Source organism: Physeter macrocephalus, chromosome 18 (assembly GCF_002837175.3).
Source record: "Physeter macrocephalus isolate SW-GA chromosome 18, ASM283717v5, whole genome shotgun sequence".
NCBI classification, from domain to species: Eukaryota; Metazoa; Chordata; class Mammalia; order Artiodactyla; family Physeteridae; genus Physeter; species Physeter macrocephalus.
In genome coordinates this window covers 94,694,443-94,711,396 of record NC_041231.1, presented here as the reverse complement: position 1 = coordinate 94,711,396, position 16,954 = coordinate 94,694,443, and the positions used below count along the sequence as shown (strand labels likewise).

Genomic DNA, 16,954 nt, shown 5'->3' with positions numbered 1-16,954 from the left:
CAGGGAAGCCCTGTTTTCTTTAGAATGAGTTTGTTTTCAGGCAAATGATATTTGTTTATCATTGAAAAATTCAAGCAATATAGAAAAAAAGATGATTAAAAAAATTCATGCAGTCATCATCATGAAATAACCATTATTAAATGAGATTCATTCAAGAGAATTCATGCATGTATACAAGGAGAAGACCTGGCAGATAGATAACTTCATATTAAGGAGGAGTACTGTGTATGCTTGTTTTATGTAAAATGATTCAGTTCAATACAACATAATTTAAAGTAAGTAAAAGAAGCCAAAGTGAAATAAGAAATTGCTGGACATAGGACAGTTATTTCTTCATCTCAAGAAATAGTAGTTTCTAAAAACTCCCTAAAAGGTTAAGAAAATACATGATGAGGATAAGTTGGAATCACTCTAGCTTTTTAACAAAATTCCATGTTTCAATTTTAGGTTGTATCAATTGACACCCTGCTAAGACAGAGGGAAAAGTAAATGACACCATACTTCAGCCCACCTCCCCTTTTTCTCTTTCCCATTTTTGTTAGGGTTTTGCTGTTTTGTGTTAGTTTAGTTTGCTCTGTTGGAATATGACATTTTTTCTATGACCATATCCCATTCATTGTTTACTCTTGCACTTATATGCAATTACTGCTCCCCACAATTTCTGTTACTACAGTTCCTTCTATCCCATTATTTTGATTCATCACCTGCTTGGATGTATTTTAACATCAAGTACTTTTTTCCAGGAGAACTCTGAGGTGTCAGAGTCCTTGTTTTTGAAAAACTTAAATGCCTTTCTCTTCTTCCATCCATCTTCAAATTGAAGGCATTATGATCTGCTTAAATCCCAGCCTCTAAGGATGGTATCACATCTTTTAAATCTCCCCCCCAACCCCCGCCCAAGAAGTCCTCCTTTGAGACTCTCCTGCTCCATTCCGATTGATTACCACCCATAGCCTGAACTTTTGAAATATTTATTTAAATGGTGTTTATTGACCCAGAGTCCTTTTGGTTTTCAGTTTGGTCTTCTGTCAAGGACAAAGTCTGGAAAGGTTTATTTGTAGAACAACATCAAAAAGAATTGTAGCAAACAACACACACTGTTTTGGAGCTTGCTTTTTGTCATTTAATATTTCTTAAAGATGCTTCTTAAAGATCTTTATGTACACTTCAGTATGTAAAGATCTCTTTCTCTTTAAAGACCGTGTAATAAATAGTCCACTGAATGGATATGTCATGATGAATTTGGTGTGATTGAAGGGCATTTAGGTGACATTTAAACATTTACCGTTAGTGAGAGTGCTGTAATGAATAGCTTTGTATCTGTGCTATTTTCCAGTGTATTTGTAGTATCAGTTCCTAGAAATAAAATTGCTCTGTCAGAGTATATCCAGTTTTTTGTTTGTTTATTTGTTTTTTAAAATATTATTTATTTATTTTTGTCTGCATTGGGTCTTAGTTGTGGCGCGCAGGATCTTTCATTGCAGCATGCAGGCTCTTCTTTGTGGCGTTCGGGCTTCTCTCTAGTTGTGGTGTGCGGGCTCCAGAGCGCGTGGGCTCTGTAGTTGTGGTGTGTGTGGGCTCAGTAGTTGCCCCGCACAGGCTCAGCTGCCCCGCGGCATGTGGGATCTTGATTCCCCAACTAGGGATCGAACCCGTGTCGCCTGCATTGGAAGGTGGATTCTTAACCACTGGACCACCAGGGAAGTCCCTATCCAGTTGTTTTTAATATGAAATAATTCTTAGACCCAAAAGAGTATTTATAACTTGTGTGTGAGGAATAAAGCATGAAGGTGAACACTCACTGTGTACCCCCCAACCTGGTTTTAGAAACAGAGCGTTACCAGTGCCTCTGCAACTCCCTGGGGTCCCCCCAGGAGTTTTCTTCCTCTGCCTCTGCTACAAGAGCAAACAGTATTTCAAATTTTGTATTTATTTTTCCTCTGCTTTTTGTTACAGAGTTGATAAATATGTATGAAACCCTAAATAACATGTTAAAGTTTTGTATATTTTTATATTGGTTGTAAATTGTATCCTATTGTGTGTATTCCTCTGCAGCTTTGTTCTCTTACTTAACGTTGAGGTTTTTCAGCTGCATCCATGTTGATGCCTGCAGAGGTCTGGTTCATTCACTCTCCCTGCTGTGTAGTTTTGCAGTGTGTGAATTTACCCCAACATGTCTATTCTCCTGTTCGTAGGTCTGAGGGTTGTTTCTGGTTTGGGGCTGCTACACACAGTGGTCTGTGAGCGTTCTTGCACGTCTCGCCTAGTGCATATGCACACATGCAAGAGTTTCTCTGGAATATATTCCAAGGGCCAGATTTCCCAGGCCATATGGTCTGCCAGTCTTCAGTTTATTTAGGTAACTTTTTTTCATTGAAATATAACATACAAACAGAAAATGCACAAGTCAAAATGCATAGCTCACTGAATTTTCAGGGTCCCCATTTAGCCAGCTCCCAGTAAAGACACTGAACACTTACCAACCCCTCAGAAGCCCCCTTGCACCCCCTTTCACTCACAGAGTCCATCCCTTGCCTCCCCAGAGTAACTACCTACTAACTCTTCTCTCCCATGCAAGTACTAACCGGGCTCACCCCTGCTTAGCTTCTGAGACGGGAGAGACTAGGCATATCCAGGGTGGTATGGCCGTGGATCTCTACTTACCCCTCTGACTTAACAACACTATGGCTGTTTTGCTTGCTTTTGAACTTCATGTAAATGGAGTCAGACAGTATGTATGCTCTTGGGTCTGGCTTCTTTCACTCACCATTATGTATGTGAGCGGCATCCATGTTGTCACATGTAGCTGTAGTTTATTCTCTTGACTATAATACAGTTTATTTCTCCATTCTACTCTCGATGGACTTCTGGGTTGTGTTTATGTTCTCTCTCTTACAAACAGTCCTCCTTTGAACATTTTCTAATCCTTCTCTTGGTGCACATGGATGAGGGTCTCTCTAGAAAATACAGGTGTGCCCTGTTTTATTGTGCTTTGCTTTTTTGCGCTTCGCAGATATGCATTTTTTTTTTTTTTACAAATTGAAGGTTTGTGGCAACCCTGCATTGACGGTTAGCATTTTTACCAATAAAGTATTTTTCAATTAAAGTAGGTATGGTAATTTTTTTTTGCTATTGCACACTTAGTAAACTACAGCATAGTGTAAACATAACTTTTATATGCACTGAGAAACCAAAAAATTCGTTTGAGTCACTTTTATTGTAATATTTGCTTTATTGCAATGGTTGGTCTGGAGCTGAACCCACAATGTCTCTGAGGTATGTCTGTATAGCAAGGCTGGAGTTGCTGGGCATATACACAAGATAATGCCAAATTATCATGCATTTAAAAGTTTCGTATTTTGTCAAATTGTTCTCCAGAGTGGTTACATTCTTTTAGATTTCCACCCAGGACATCCTTACAAGAGAGGCTGTCTTCCCCGCACCCTTGCTCATGCGGTGTTTTATCACATTTTTTTTTTTTTCCAGTCTAATCAGTGAAAAGGGGTATCTTGGGGCTTCCCTGGTGGCGCAGTGGTTGGGAGTCCGCCTGCCGATGCAGGGGATGCGGGTTCGTGCCCCGGTCCGGGAGGATCCCGCGTGTCACGGAGCGGCTGGGCCCGTGGTCCGTGGCCGCTGAGCCTGCGCGTCCGGAGCCTGTGCTCCGTGGCGGGAGGGGCCACAGCGGTGAGAGGCCCGCGTACCGCAAAAAAAAAAAAAAAAAAAAAGGGATATCTTATTGAAGGTAATTGACACTTAAGACTATATTTTATAATTAAACCTAATTAATGCTTGGTTTTTGTCTTGTTTTTGCAGCCTGAGACCTCAGATCATTGTTCCCTTCCAGAGGATCTAGTGAGTATTTCTGCATGTTCTAGACTAGAGTGCGTCATGCCTTCAGTGATAAGTGCTATAAGTAAATGACAGTAACAGTTTTATGAGTATCTCTCTTTTTTTGGTTGCTGATACAAGGGGTTTTAATCTAACAGGATAACATGATGAAAATGCTAGCAATAGTTGGTACTGTGTGTGATCCTCTCCCAACTTAAAAAAAAAACAAAAAAAACTAAAATGTTATTGCTCTATGTTAAAAGGAAACAAAAAGGAAGAAACGGACACCTTGCCTTCCTGCAGGGACCAGACTTGTTATACTTGTTTTACAAGGGCGACTTTATGACCTTCTCTCCCCTTGAATCGTTCCAGGAAAAGAACAAGAGGCCCATAATTTGATGGTCTTGGCCCAGACTCAGCTGTGAGAGTGTTCTTGTGTATTCTGACCTCAACATAACTGCTTTGTCCCATCCCTGCCCAGATGTGGAAGGGGAAGCAGCTGGCAGAGCCTCATCACATTTCATTTGTCTTAGGAAACTTTGCCACCTGAGCTGGCCAATTTTGCCACATAGCTAGATCCAATAGCTGTTTCAGAAAATGATTTTTAAAATTCTGAGTTTCTGAGTTATTCTGCATTACAGCGATCCAAGATAGTTTGTAGTTTTTCTAGGTGTCTGAAACCCAGGGACTGTGACTGATGTTTAGGCAAAGGGAGAATTCACACCTAGCATATCTATTCTGTTACATAAAGGGCTGTGTGAGATGCCTGCGCGCACACACACACATTTTTAAAAAAGACGGTTGTACCATCAAACATTTCCATAGTAAAGCAGTGACCTAAATAATTTCTGGATTTAGGGTAGACAGGATGACATTACAGAAAGAAAGGAAAAAATAACTTTAAATACACTTATAAATACCTTAAGAATATTTCCCCTAGTATTCAGACCATTTTGCGCACAAGCAGTCTGAACTTTAGGACAGAGGCCATATTCTTGGGATATAAGAACTTTAAAAAGCTTGGAAGAGTCCCTGGATATTCATCTGCCCGTTATTTATTTTTGTCTTTGGTTAAGAAAGAGTCCGGAGCAGGTTTATAGCCATGTCACCTATACCTTCTACCCTTTTTCTATTCATATGGATTCTGGGATTACCTTTAAAGCAGTTTCTAAATTTTGAGTGCCTGTATTAGTTTCCTAGGGCTGCTGGGACAAATTGCCACCACCTGGGGGGATTAAAGCAACAGAAGGTTATTGTCTCATAGTTCCAGAGGCTATAAGTCTGAAATTAGGGTGTTAGCAGGGCCGTGTTCCCACTGAAGTCTCTAGGGGAGGAGTCTTCCTTGCCTTTTCCAGCTCTGGCATTGCCAGCAATCCTTGGCATTCCTTGGCTTATAGCCACATCACTCCAATCTCTGTTCCATCTTCACATGACCTTTTTCCTCTTGTGTGTCTCCCGGTCCCTGTGTCTCTTCTCTTCTTATAAGGACACATTAGAGTGAATTTAGGGCTCACTCTACTACAGTGTGACAATTTACATCTGCAAAGACCTTGTTTCCAAATAAGGTCACATTCTGAGGTTCTGGGTAGACGTGAATTTGGGGAGACAACTTTTTAACCGAGTATAGTGGGAATTTCATTAAATATGCTAATAGACTGACTATATCCAGCACAGTTTCTTCAGTGGTATGTGTATTAAAAGTGAGAGTGGAACATTTGATGGCATATCGACAGAATTATAGTCAGGTGTCCCGGAATGGTGAGTGTGCTAACGCACTCGGAATAGCAAGACCACGTGTTTGTTTGCTAGTCACTGAGTTTCTCCTACTCTAAGCCAGAGGCTGGTTGGTATGCCCTCAGGTGGGCTTCCAAGGGGAAGAAAGCCTGGGGCAGGTAGCGATGGCAGGGTCTCTCTTGGGTCCTGACTTAATTTCCCAACACAGTTGCAAGGCCCAGGAAGTGGATTAGAATGGGAAGCGCTTGGGTGCGTGGTTTGTTTTTGTTTTTTCCTCTCTTTTCTCTCCCTTTTTTTTTGGTTGGTTTATTTTATTTTGGGGGGTTCTTGTTTTTTTAAGGCATCTACATTCTGCCCTCTACTTGGTCCATTTCGAGTGTCAGGATCTGAACACCCAGTTTTACTCTGTCTGAGCCAGGAAGGGGGTCCATAGAGGCAGCCCTGGTGTGTTGGAGAAGGAACTGAAGCTTTCCTTCTTTTTGGTCCAGCACAGGCTGCTCAAGGGTAGCCAAACCCAAAACAAGCCTTGAGGACAAAGATTGCAAACTGAAAAGCCTTCACGGGCCGGGCAAGTAAAATAAATGTGTGAAGCAACTGGGAGTGACTTATGGGGGGTGTTAGGGTTTGTAGTAGGCTGAAAAATGCTTGCCCCAGATTTGGACTTTGAAGGGCAAATAAAATGCATCTTGAGTTCACAAACCCCTGCTTGATGGCAAGTGGCATTTGCGTGGAGCCTGGATTACTAACATCAGAGGGTCCCTGAGCCCAGAGTTCTCCTCTATCAGATTCCTAGAATTCCTGGAGCATACATTCAAGATCATGTTTAGCAAAGGCTGCCTAACATAGGATATGTGGCCGTTTCGCTTTAGAAGCCAGGTAAATTTTATTTTTATCACAATAGTTAGTCATCACGGGGCTGCTTTGATCGAATGACTCCATATGTTAAATCAGCTCTGGAATATGATCACATATTTTAAGACTGAAAATAGCTTTTTCAATTCAGTTCTACATGGAGCATTTTATTTTGATGATTGTCGTGTACTTTTCCCTCTGAAGTTTTTTTAGTAGCCTCTGGCAAAAAGCAGTACTGTTTGGACTGCTACTCCAGAGAATTGTTTTTTCTGCTGAATCTTGTAATTTCAGTTATCTTTAGATCCTCAGTTAAAAGGGGGAAGGGATGGGTGATAAATGATTACGGAACAGAAAGAAGTTTCTCATGTCCGACTTAAACACACCTGGGCTTGCAGTGTAGTCAGTGGGGGTGGCTTTAAGACTTACCTGGTGTTGGTGGGGTTTTTTGAGGGAGGGAAAGGGGGAGGCTGTTGCTGAAGATCTGAAACAACTCGGCCTAGGAAACATTCTCTCCAGGTCTCATCAGGCATTTTTTGTTTCTAAATCTTCCTGTGCAGAACTCTGGTCTAGGACCATGGAGTGAGAGAAGGCAGGGTAGAAGGGTTAAGGATGAATGAGAATGAATGACACGACGAGAACCATCTGTCCTTGGCTGACTCTGCATGTACATTTCTTGTTGGCCATTGTCCCTCTTCGTTTTGCTCTGCCCCCTTGCAGAGAGTGTCGGAAGTTTCCAACCATTGGTGGTACTCCATGCTCATCCTACCTCCTTTGCTGAAAGATAGCGTGGCAGCACCCCTGCTCTCTGCCTACTACCCTGACTGCGTTGGCATGAGCCCGTCCTGCACCAGCACGCACCGCGCGGCCAGCGACGCCAGTCCTGGGAAGCTGGAGCACTCCAAGGCAGTCCCCTTCGTGCTGGGTGAGAGCTGGTCCTGGCCCTCCCTGCTTTCCCTCCTCCCTCCGCCCTTGCCCTGGAAATATGTGGGTGAGCAGAACGGAAAAGATTTTTGTTTTAATGTGTGCAGCTTGCTACAAAGCACCTCATTATTTCATGGATCTGGTTTCACTGTGGATCACTCATATCATTTGTATATATTGGACAGTGAATTTTCCCCTCAGTCAGTGGGAAAGCCTGTAACACTTGTCCAGGAGTCATGCCTACGGAGTTTAATGAGCATTTCTTTGAAACTTGGATAGCTGCATAATTTGATGATAATACCTACTCACTCTGACATGCCAGAAGAAAGTTTTGACTCTATGAGCCACCCTTCTTTTTTCTCCCTGAGTCTTTCTGCTTCTAATAATGCCATTGCTAATCTCAGCCAAACAACCCACTCTTGAAAAAAACTTCAGGTCAAGGCAGGCAGACTGATAACCCTTTACTTTAAAGGAATCTTTAAAATTCTCCATCAGAATTCTTGGTGTACAAGCAAGAATTGTAGATCATCTCCTGCACGCTAACAGACTTCATCTTTGATGGTGCAAGTAGATTTTGACATTGTAGCCCTATCTTAAGGTTTTTAACTAATAACACCGGGCCATCTAAAAATGCAGGTGAAGTGATAAATCAAAGCTGAAGTGATAAATCCCAGTGTTAATGAAGGAGGAATAAAACAGGCAACTCAGATACCATTAGTGTATATACATTTATGAAGGACAATTTGTCAGCATGACTCAAAAACCTTAAAATAGATGTTCTTTGGATGCAGGAATTTATCCTAAATAAATTATCAAAGATTATCAAAAGTAAGTCCAAAGATTTGTGTGGCATTGTTTATTATAATAGTGAAATAATTGGATGAAATTTAAATGCCCAGCAAATAGGGCAGTGGTTAAATAATAAATAAGATAATATTATATGTCCATTGAAGTCATATTTAATGACATGGGACACTGTTCTTGAAAAGCAGGTAGGAAGAACAGCCTTTTTATTGCATTTTTTTCTGGCTTTGTAAGAAAAAATATCAGTTATATTTATATTCTCTATTCATAGTAAACAGAACCAAGGTTAGACTCTACTCCTAAATGTTAACACCACTCAGGGATTATCAGTGGTTAGTGATTGTTTTTTACTTCTATGAACCTATTAATTTTATAATCAGAAAAATTCCAGTGAAAGTTTCTTTTAAGATATGTTTCCATGGGGACTTGGCATTCGGTTGGGTTTGGAATTTTGGTCTTGCAAGATGAAGATGTTCTGGAGATCTGCTGGAAAACAATGTGAATATACTGGACACTACTGAATGGTAACACTCAAACATGATTAAGATGGTAAATTTTATGGCACATGTTTTTTTTAACCACAATTAAAAATTAAAAAAAAAAATTCCAGACTTCCCCGGTGGTCCAGTGGTTAAGACTCCGTCCTTCCAATGCAGGGGACACAGGTTTGATCCCTGGTCGGGGAACTAGATCCCACATGCCGTGTGGCATGGCCAAAAAATTAAAAAAAAAAAAAAAAATTTCCATGCCACAGAAATTGAATTTTTGAAGAAAGAATGGGAAAAAAAATTGTGTAATTCACGCCTATTTTGTCTAACTGGACAGAGGAAGTGGAAATATTTATGTAGGTCAGACTGGGGAGCTTGTCTAGGCTCTCCTTTCTGGTTTCTTTTTGCTGTTCAGTTTACCCAGATTTAGAATTTATAGCTTGTGAGGTTTGCCCATTTTGCGTCTTCTCTCAGTTCCAGGCATGAACCGGTACTTCCAGCCTTTCTACCAGCCCAATGAGTGCGGCAAAGCCTTGTGCGTGAGGCCAGACGTGATGGAGCTAGATGAGCTCTATGAGTTCCCAGAGTATTCCCGAGACCCCACCATGTACCTGGCTCTGAGGAACCTCATCCTCGCCCTGTGGTATACTAACTGCAAGGTGAGTGAAGGGTGCGTTAGCCAACAGCACATGGACACAGACTTCTGCTAAGGAGAGAAGTTGCTTTGTCTGTAGACAGAAACTTTGGATCCGGGTGTCTCCACCTCAGGACTCTTGACATTTGGGTGTATATTCTCTGTGTCGGGGCTGTCCTCTGCATCGTAGGATGTTTAAGCAGCATCCCTGACCTCTATCCACCACTTACCATAGCACCCCCTTCCCCCAGTTGTGACAACCAAAAATGTCTCCAGATATTGCCAAATGGGGGCAAAGTCTCCCCTTCCTGAGAACCACCACTTTAGACCATATGTCATCAGAATTCTTCACTCTCTAGTTATATGGTGCAAAATTTGGTTCAAGGAGTTCCAGTGACAATACCTGGAGAAAAAAGAAATAAAACATTAAAGATTGGATTATAAACCCCTCGAGGGCAGGGATTCTGACTCACCTGGTTATCCTCAAGCATCTGAGACCAGCAGTGTGCTTTTTGCTGGGACTGAATAAATGTTAGGGCCCTCACACAGTGCCCACCTTGAAAGGGATGAAGATAAATTAGAGGGTGGGCAGGGTAGGACCACGAGTTTTGTTTTTTTTTTTAAAGCAGAGGCTTTCCTGACCCTAGTGTTTTTCCAATTTATTAATTTCTTCTGCAATTATTTGAGTGACTGCTGAATGCAGAACATTTTACAAGACTGCCAAAGAAATCTTGATTAAAGAAAGATATTCCAGTTCCACCCTGGTATTTCACTGAATTAGACTCCAGTCTGAGATGACTTGATTAAGTTATGGCTATAAATGCAGTTTATATGAATTACACCCAGGTGAGTGGGTTGGGCAAGGTAGAATTATTCATTTCCTCTCCAGCAGGCTTGAGGGAGGTATTCAATAAACATTTGCTGAACTAAACAAAACTGTGGTCAGAATTTCCTGTAAATAAGTTGTGAAGATGCACTTTTCAGAAACAGCCTTGGGTTCATTTTTCTTCCCATTTCTTTTTAGTTGACTTTGAAATTTGACTTATACAGGAGAAGAATCTAATAAAAAAAAATCCTCCACTTATCAGTGTGGATCTATTTTAATTTGTAATAAGAAGATAGCAAGTATTGTATCTATTTAATACTCTAGTGGGAAAACTCAAATATGGTTGCTTTAAAGGGGTCAGACTTTGAAATGATTTTTTAAATCTTTATTTATTTATTTTATTTTTATGGCTTTGTCAGGTCTTAGTTGTGGCATGCGGGATCTTTCTTTGCCAAGCGCGGGATCTTTCATTGTGATTTTTTTTTTTTTAACATCATGAATACAAACACGTGTTTTAATCTTCTGCAGCAATCCAAGCCAATGTTGTACATGTTATTTCTTTCACATTTTGAGTATATAGTCATCTTCCTGTGTTCAGGTTCTGTTGGAGCTGGGGCTTGGGGACAAGTAGAGGAAAGGCCGGGGTGGGTCCTCTCCCCCCTCCGCCACCGCGCGCCTGGCCCAAGCCTGTTCTAACTTCATGACACTGGGCAGAGGCCACATTACTCTTGAATCTTTGAAACAAACCAAGGCCTTGCCAAAGCTGCTGGGGTGAAAAGAGAAAGGCAGTGTCTTTTTTTTTTTTTTTTTTTTTTTTCTTTTTTACAAGTTCCTAAGTCCATTCCTCCCATGTCTTATCAGTGATGAGTATCCAGCTTTTTCTGCTGCCAGTGCAAGCAGCATCCTGGGTTTCTGTAATGGCCTTTGTTGTGTGGCTTATTGAGTCAGGAATATATTTGTGGTATGGTCTGCCTCCACACTCCCTGGGTCAGTCATTCGTGTCAGTCATTCTCTGCGAGGGGAAACTTAGGTGATAAAACGCAGATTGCTGTGTGCTTCTTTTGTCCCTTTCTCCTTTTTTTCCTTCGCCAGGCAGACCTTCCTTTGGTCTTACTATATCTTAGTGATAAATGATGGATTCCAATTACCTGGAGAGGTTTTTTTTTTTTTAATTGTAGTAAAACACACACAACATAAAACTTACCATTTTTACCCTTTTAACCATTTTAAAATGGATAGTTCAGTGGCATTAAATACGTATACAGTATTGTATAACCATCAGTTCTATGTAGTTCTAGAACTTTTTCATTACCCCAAGAGGAAACTCCACACCCATTAAGCAGAGACTCCCCATTCCTCCCTTCCCCCAGCTTCTGACAACTACTAGCCTACTTTCTGTCTCTATAAGATTTGCCTGTTCTGGGTATTTCATATAAACGGAATCATACAATGCATGGCCTTCTGTAACTAGCTTCTTTGCTCAGCATAATGTTTTCAAGGTTCATTCCTGTTGTAGCATGCATCAGCACTTCATTTCTTTTTATGACCAAATAATATTCCATGTATGGATAGACCACCTTTCTTTTATCCTTTCATCCACTGATGGACACTTGGTTGTTCTGGCAATTTGAATAGTGCTGCTGTGAAATTTTTTTTGAACCTATGTTTTTAGTTCTTTGCAGTAAATACATAGGAGTGGAGTTGCCAGGTCATATGGTAATTCTACGTTTCACTTTCTGAGGAACCAAGAGTTGTTTTTGGTTGGTTGGTTGGTTTTAACAGTTTGGTTTTATTTCCAAACACAGGAAGCTCTTACTCCTCAGAAATGTATTCCTCACATCATCGTCCGGGGTCTGGTGCGCATCCGATGTGTTCAGGAAGTGGAGAGGATACTTTATTTTATGACGAGGAAAGGTCTCATCAACACAGGAGTTCTCACTGTCGGCACCGACCAGCATCTTCTTCCTAAAGATTACCACAACGTAGGTGACTGTAGCTCTAGCAATACTACCACCATCGGTCGTGATAAATGCTAGTACATTAATGTTCGTAATACAAGTAAAACTCCTGTAAGCACTATAAAAGTTATAAGGCAAGACTTTTGTAGAATATGCATTTCTCCAAGGGAAGAGAATATCAATCACTATTCCTCTAGACGGTAGAAAGGAGGAAGTGCTGACTCAGGACAAGTACTAATGTATTCTTTAGGGAAATGACTTGTACAGACAGGACATCAAGGAAATACAGATGAATGAACAGTTGCTTGGCAGTTAGTACCTTCTGTTACATTGTTTTCATTGCTCTAATTGGATTTTTGTTTCTTTTTCTTTTCTTTCTCTTTTTTTTTTTTTTGGTAAAGAAATCAGTCATCATTATTGGGGCTGGTCCAGCAGGATTAGCAGCTGCTAGGCAACTGCATAACTTTGGAATTAAGGTAAGATTTGGGGGACATGGAGGCGGAAACAGATGGTTAACTGCTACTTTGGTCCAAATGTTCTAAGACTTGGAAACTAGTTCCTGATTTTAGCAAAGAATGCTAAATACATTATATCTTTATATCTTTACAATAGATCCTAGAAAAGATACAAAATTTGCAATTGGTTTAATTAAAGAAGGTAGAGGAAATAGAAACTCCATCAGCTTTGGAGAGGATTTTAGACTATGATGGGCAAGACACAAGAGACTCTAAGATGATATTAACGCAGAAATTCTTGGGACTTCCCTGGTGGTCCAGTGGTTAAGGCTCTGCGCCCTCACTGCAGGGGGCACGGGTTCCATCCCTGGTCAGGGAACTAAGATCCTGCATGCCATGTGGTGTGGCCAAAAAATAAAATTAAAAGTAAAATTAAAAAAGCCGAAATTCTCGACATGTTGTTATTGACACAGCAGCGAAGAAAAAGCCCTTGTTTCTGCAATAGTTTGAGACAACAAATAACAGCTTGGAAATTCACCATTTCCTGCATAAAAGTTAATGAACTATCCAGTTACATTTTCTTATGCAAATCACACTTTGAACCTTTCTCTGGAAAACAAAAATCTTTGCTTTTGGAAGCAGGATTGAATTAGTTAATCCAGGGTTAAGACAGAATTATGTGACTTTTAAAGTACTGTATATTTTTGAGGTAGCCTTCTTCCCCAAGGAGAAGGATATTATTTTTATCTAGTATGTTGCCTTATTCTAGTTGTTCAAAATTAGCCAAAATAGAGACAGTTGCAAAAAAACAAAAATTGTGCAATTCAGTATCTAATTAAAATTAGCCAAAATAGAGACGATTACAAAAAAACAAAAATTGTGCAGTTCAGTATCTAATTTCCGTTAGATTCATTCAAATCTTCCAAATTTCTGGGACTTCCTATGTCTGACTCATTTCTCCTTTTTTAAAAACTTGTTTTGCAAGGACTTTGGTCTTCCGTTAAACCAAACGTGAAAATCAATTTGGTAGAATTGAATTAGTCTTTCGCTGTACTCTCTCTGGCTGAAAGAAACAACTTCTTTTTCACAACGTTTTTCTCTGCTGGAGGAGTTTTGGCGATGAGAAAGTTTTCAATGGCTCTGCCTAAGAGGTTTTCCTTTTGGTGGAATGCAAGACCTACGTCTTGGATTCTATATATATTGCTGACAAAACAGAAGAATCTGAGTTGAATGTATAAGAAGTGTGTTTGCATTTCAAAATATTGTCTATGTGGTATTAAGCTATGAGGTGTTTTAATTGGTCATTTATGTATTTCAGCATTAGATATTAGGGCCAAGGTTTCTTGTTTGTTTTTCACTTGGGAAACCCACAGATTATGTTACAAGGAAGGTTAGTCCTAGCCAAAGTCTAGGAGGGGTGCTGTCTTTAATGTTCAGCCTTCCTCTTACAGACTAAAAAGAAACTAGAAATGGCTGGTTCTGAGTTCATCTGAAGTCAGAGAAAGAAGGTGGGGAGGGGAGAATCACGAGCTGTAGCCTTTCTAGTTGGAGAAAATGAGAAATATAGGTCCAAGGAAGAAGAATATTCAGGGGACCTCTGTTATTCTCCCCTTTCTCTAAGGAGACCCTGGGGAGGCCACCCCTCTCCCTCGTGGTTAGGAAGTAGACTCCTCCTAACCTAGGAGATGGTTAGCTCGGGGAACCTCCTGGAGCATTTAAAGGAGTGCTTTTAGGGATCCAGAAATGAAAGGACTGGTTTTGCCCTGAAGAGGATTCACATTTTCAGTTACTACAACCAAGGGCAGTGAAGCTCTTTGAGCCACAGGGCTGTCCACCTGAGAGCAGCTCCCACCACCACCAGCATCAGAAATTTGGAGGATATAAAACGGTCTGGGTGTGGGACCAACCTGCTTTGGCCAAGCCTGTGAGGCAATACTTAGATATAATGACATATGATTTTTTTTTTTAATAATAGTCATAGGGAAGTTAAGGCCTGTTTACAATGCTAAAGGAATTTTGCTACAGACATAGATATTTCATAAGACAAAACCACCTCTTTAACTTAGTTTTTAAGAGTGCCTTTTAATTTATGGAATACTATTTAATAAAAGCTCTCAATATGCATTTCACATGCTAGTTCATCCAGTCTTATCATTTTGGGATTTGAGAGGAAACAGTTTGAGGGGCTTCTCCAGCAGACCACTCACTTACTCCTTGCTAGAGCCTGGGTTGTTTGTTTTTAACATCTACCTTGGCTCCTATTCACATTGCCCTCTTTTTTAAAAAAATTTATTTTATTGAAGTAGTGTTGATTTACAGTGTGTTAATTTCTGCTATACAGCAAAGTGATTCAGTTATACATATAGGTATGTATACATTCTTTTCTATATTCTTTTCCATTATGGTTTATCACAGCATATTGAATATAGTTCCCTGTGCTCTACAGTAGGACCTTGTTGTTTATCCATTCTATATATAATAGTTTGCATCTGCTAATCCCAAACTCCCAATCCATCCCTCCCCCTTGGCAACCACAAGTCTGTTCTCTGTGAGTCTGTTTCTGTTTTGTAAATAAGTTCATTTGTGTCATATTTTAGATTCCACATATAAGCGATATCATATGGTAGTTGTCTTTCTTTCTTACTTCAGTTAGTATGATCATCTCTAGGTCCATCCATGTTTCTGCAAATGGCATTATTTCATTCTTTTTATGGCTAAGTAGTATTCCATTGTATACATGTACCACATCTTCTTTATCCATTCGTCATTGTACATTTAGGTTGTTTTCATATCTTGGCTATTGTGAGTAGTGCTGCTATAAATATAGAGGTGTGTGTATCTTTTTGAATTATAGTTTTGTCTGGATATATGCCCAGGAGTGGGATTTCTGGATCATATGCACACTGCCCTCTTTTTAAAGTTGTTTCTCTAATAATATAATAATACATTAACCGGATATGAAACTCATTTAACAATGTCACTCTACATTTATACTGCATCCTATTCAGCTTCCCTGATTGTCTTTTTAGGTAACTGTCCTGGAGGCCAAAGACAGAATTGGAGGCCGAGTGTGGGATGATAAGTCTTTCACAGGCGTCACAGTGGGACGAGGAGCCCAGATTGTCAACGGCTGTATTAACAACCCAGTAGCACTAATGTGTGAACAAGTGGGTTTCTTTAAGATTTGTGTTGTAGATAAAGAAAAGAAAAAATTGTCTCAGTTTGCTTGTGTGCAGTATTAATATGCTTCTAAATAATATGTAACAACCCCAAAATGATTTCTTGCCCCTTCATGCCCTCTGAAAAGTAAATAAGAACAAGTATAGTTCTTCCTTTCTGTGAAGGTGGAACTAGAGGTCTTAAAATATCCACCCCCCCCACCACCCCGCTCCAAGGTCTTTAACTGTATTTGTGCGTTATTCACAGGCCACTTGGTTAGGGTTGCCAGGTTAAGCAAACAAAATTACAGAATGCCCACTTAAATCTGACTTTCAGATAAATAACAATAATTTTTTTAGTATATAAGTATGTCCCAAATATTACATGGGATATTTTGCATGCAATATTTGGGACATACTTATACTTAAAAAAAAAAAGTATTCATTGTTTATCTGAGAATCAAATCTTTCATCAGGCAAACCTACCTAGTGTCTTTGAAGACCTATGGTAGGCCCAAGGATTCTTCTGAACTATTTATTGACAATCAATTCAATTTCAACTTCTGTGAGTGTTTGTGTGTTTGTGTGCTCTTTCACATGAGATTCCATGGAGGAAATAGGATGTTAGAGCAGAGAGAGGGGGTGCACAGCTATAGCATCTGAAACATGGATAAATACTGGCTGGAAAGCTGTGGAGGGCATGGCATAGATGCTGTTGCTGGCACCCCTACATTCTCAGATTCCATGCTGGCTTTTCACTGCCTTACTTTGCTGCCATTCCCCAAGCAGCATTTGTTTTTGAGAGGTCCTAGACCCTTTTCTCCATGAGAGCTCTGTCTGATTTCAGCTTAGAACCTGTACCTGTTTTTTCCAGGGAAAACTTTTCACCTTCTTATTCTTATTATTTTGAAGCTTGGCATCAGCATGCATAAATTTGGAGAAAGATGTGACTTAATTCAGGAAGGTGGAAGAATAACTGACCCCACTATTGACAAGCGCATGGATTTTCATTTTAATGCTCTCTTGGATGTGGTCTCTGAGTGGAGGAAGGATAAGACTCAGCTCCAAGATGTCCCTTTAGGAGGTATGGGGAGAATGGTGTTCTGATTGTTCCATCTGAGTCTCATTCTAACCTAAGCTTGATTAGCGGTAGCATCATTCATCCACTAGCCTGGATGGATGCAATAAGAATAGTCCTTAGGGGCTTCCCTGGTGGCGCAGTGGTTGAGAGTCCGCCTGCCGATGCAGGGGACGCGGGTTCGTGCCCCGGTCCGGGAGGATCCCACGTGCCGCGCG

General features: G+C 40.4%; 1 protein-coding gene across 4 annotated transcripts in view; it reads left to right on the top strand.

Annotated features, from left to right (window-relative positions):
- KDM1B (lysine demethylase 1B) overlaps positions 1-16,954 on the top strand; it is a 58,439-nt gene that overhangs the window by 16,739 nt on the left and 24,746 nt on the right. For all 4 annotated transcript variants that reach the window (XM_028478461.2, XM_028478462.2, XM_024122064.3 and 1 more), the window contains 7 exons: positions 3,814-3,852; positions 7,132-7,336; positions 9,102-9,286; positions 11,893-12,069; positions 12,447-12,521; positions 15,530-15,667; positions 16,571-16,742. In XM_028478461.2, coding sequence (XP_028334262.1) covers positions 3,814-3,852; positions 7,132-7,336; positions 9,102-9,286; positions 11,893-12,069; positions 12,447-12,521; positions 15,530-15,667; positions 16,571-16,742 — 991 coding nt within the window. The remainder of the gene's footprint in view (positions 1-3,813; positions 3,853-7,131; positions 7,337-9,101; positions 9,287-11,892; positions 12,070-12,446; positions 12,522-15,529; positions 15,668-16,570; positions 16,743-16,954) is intronic.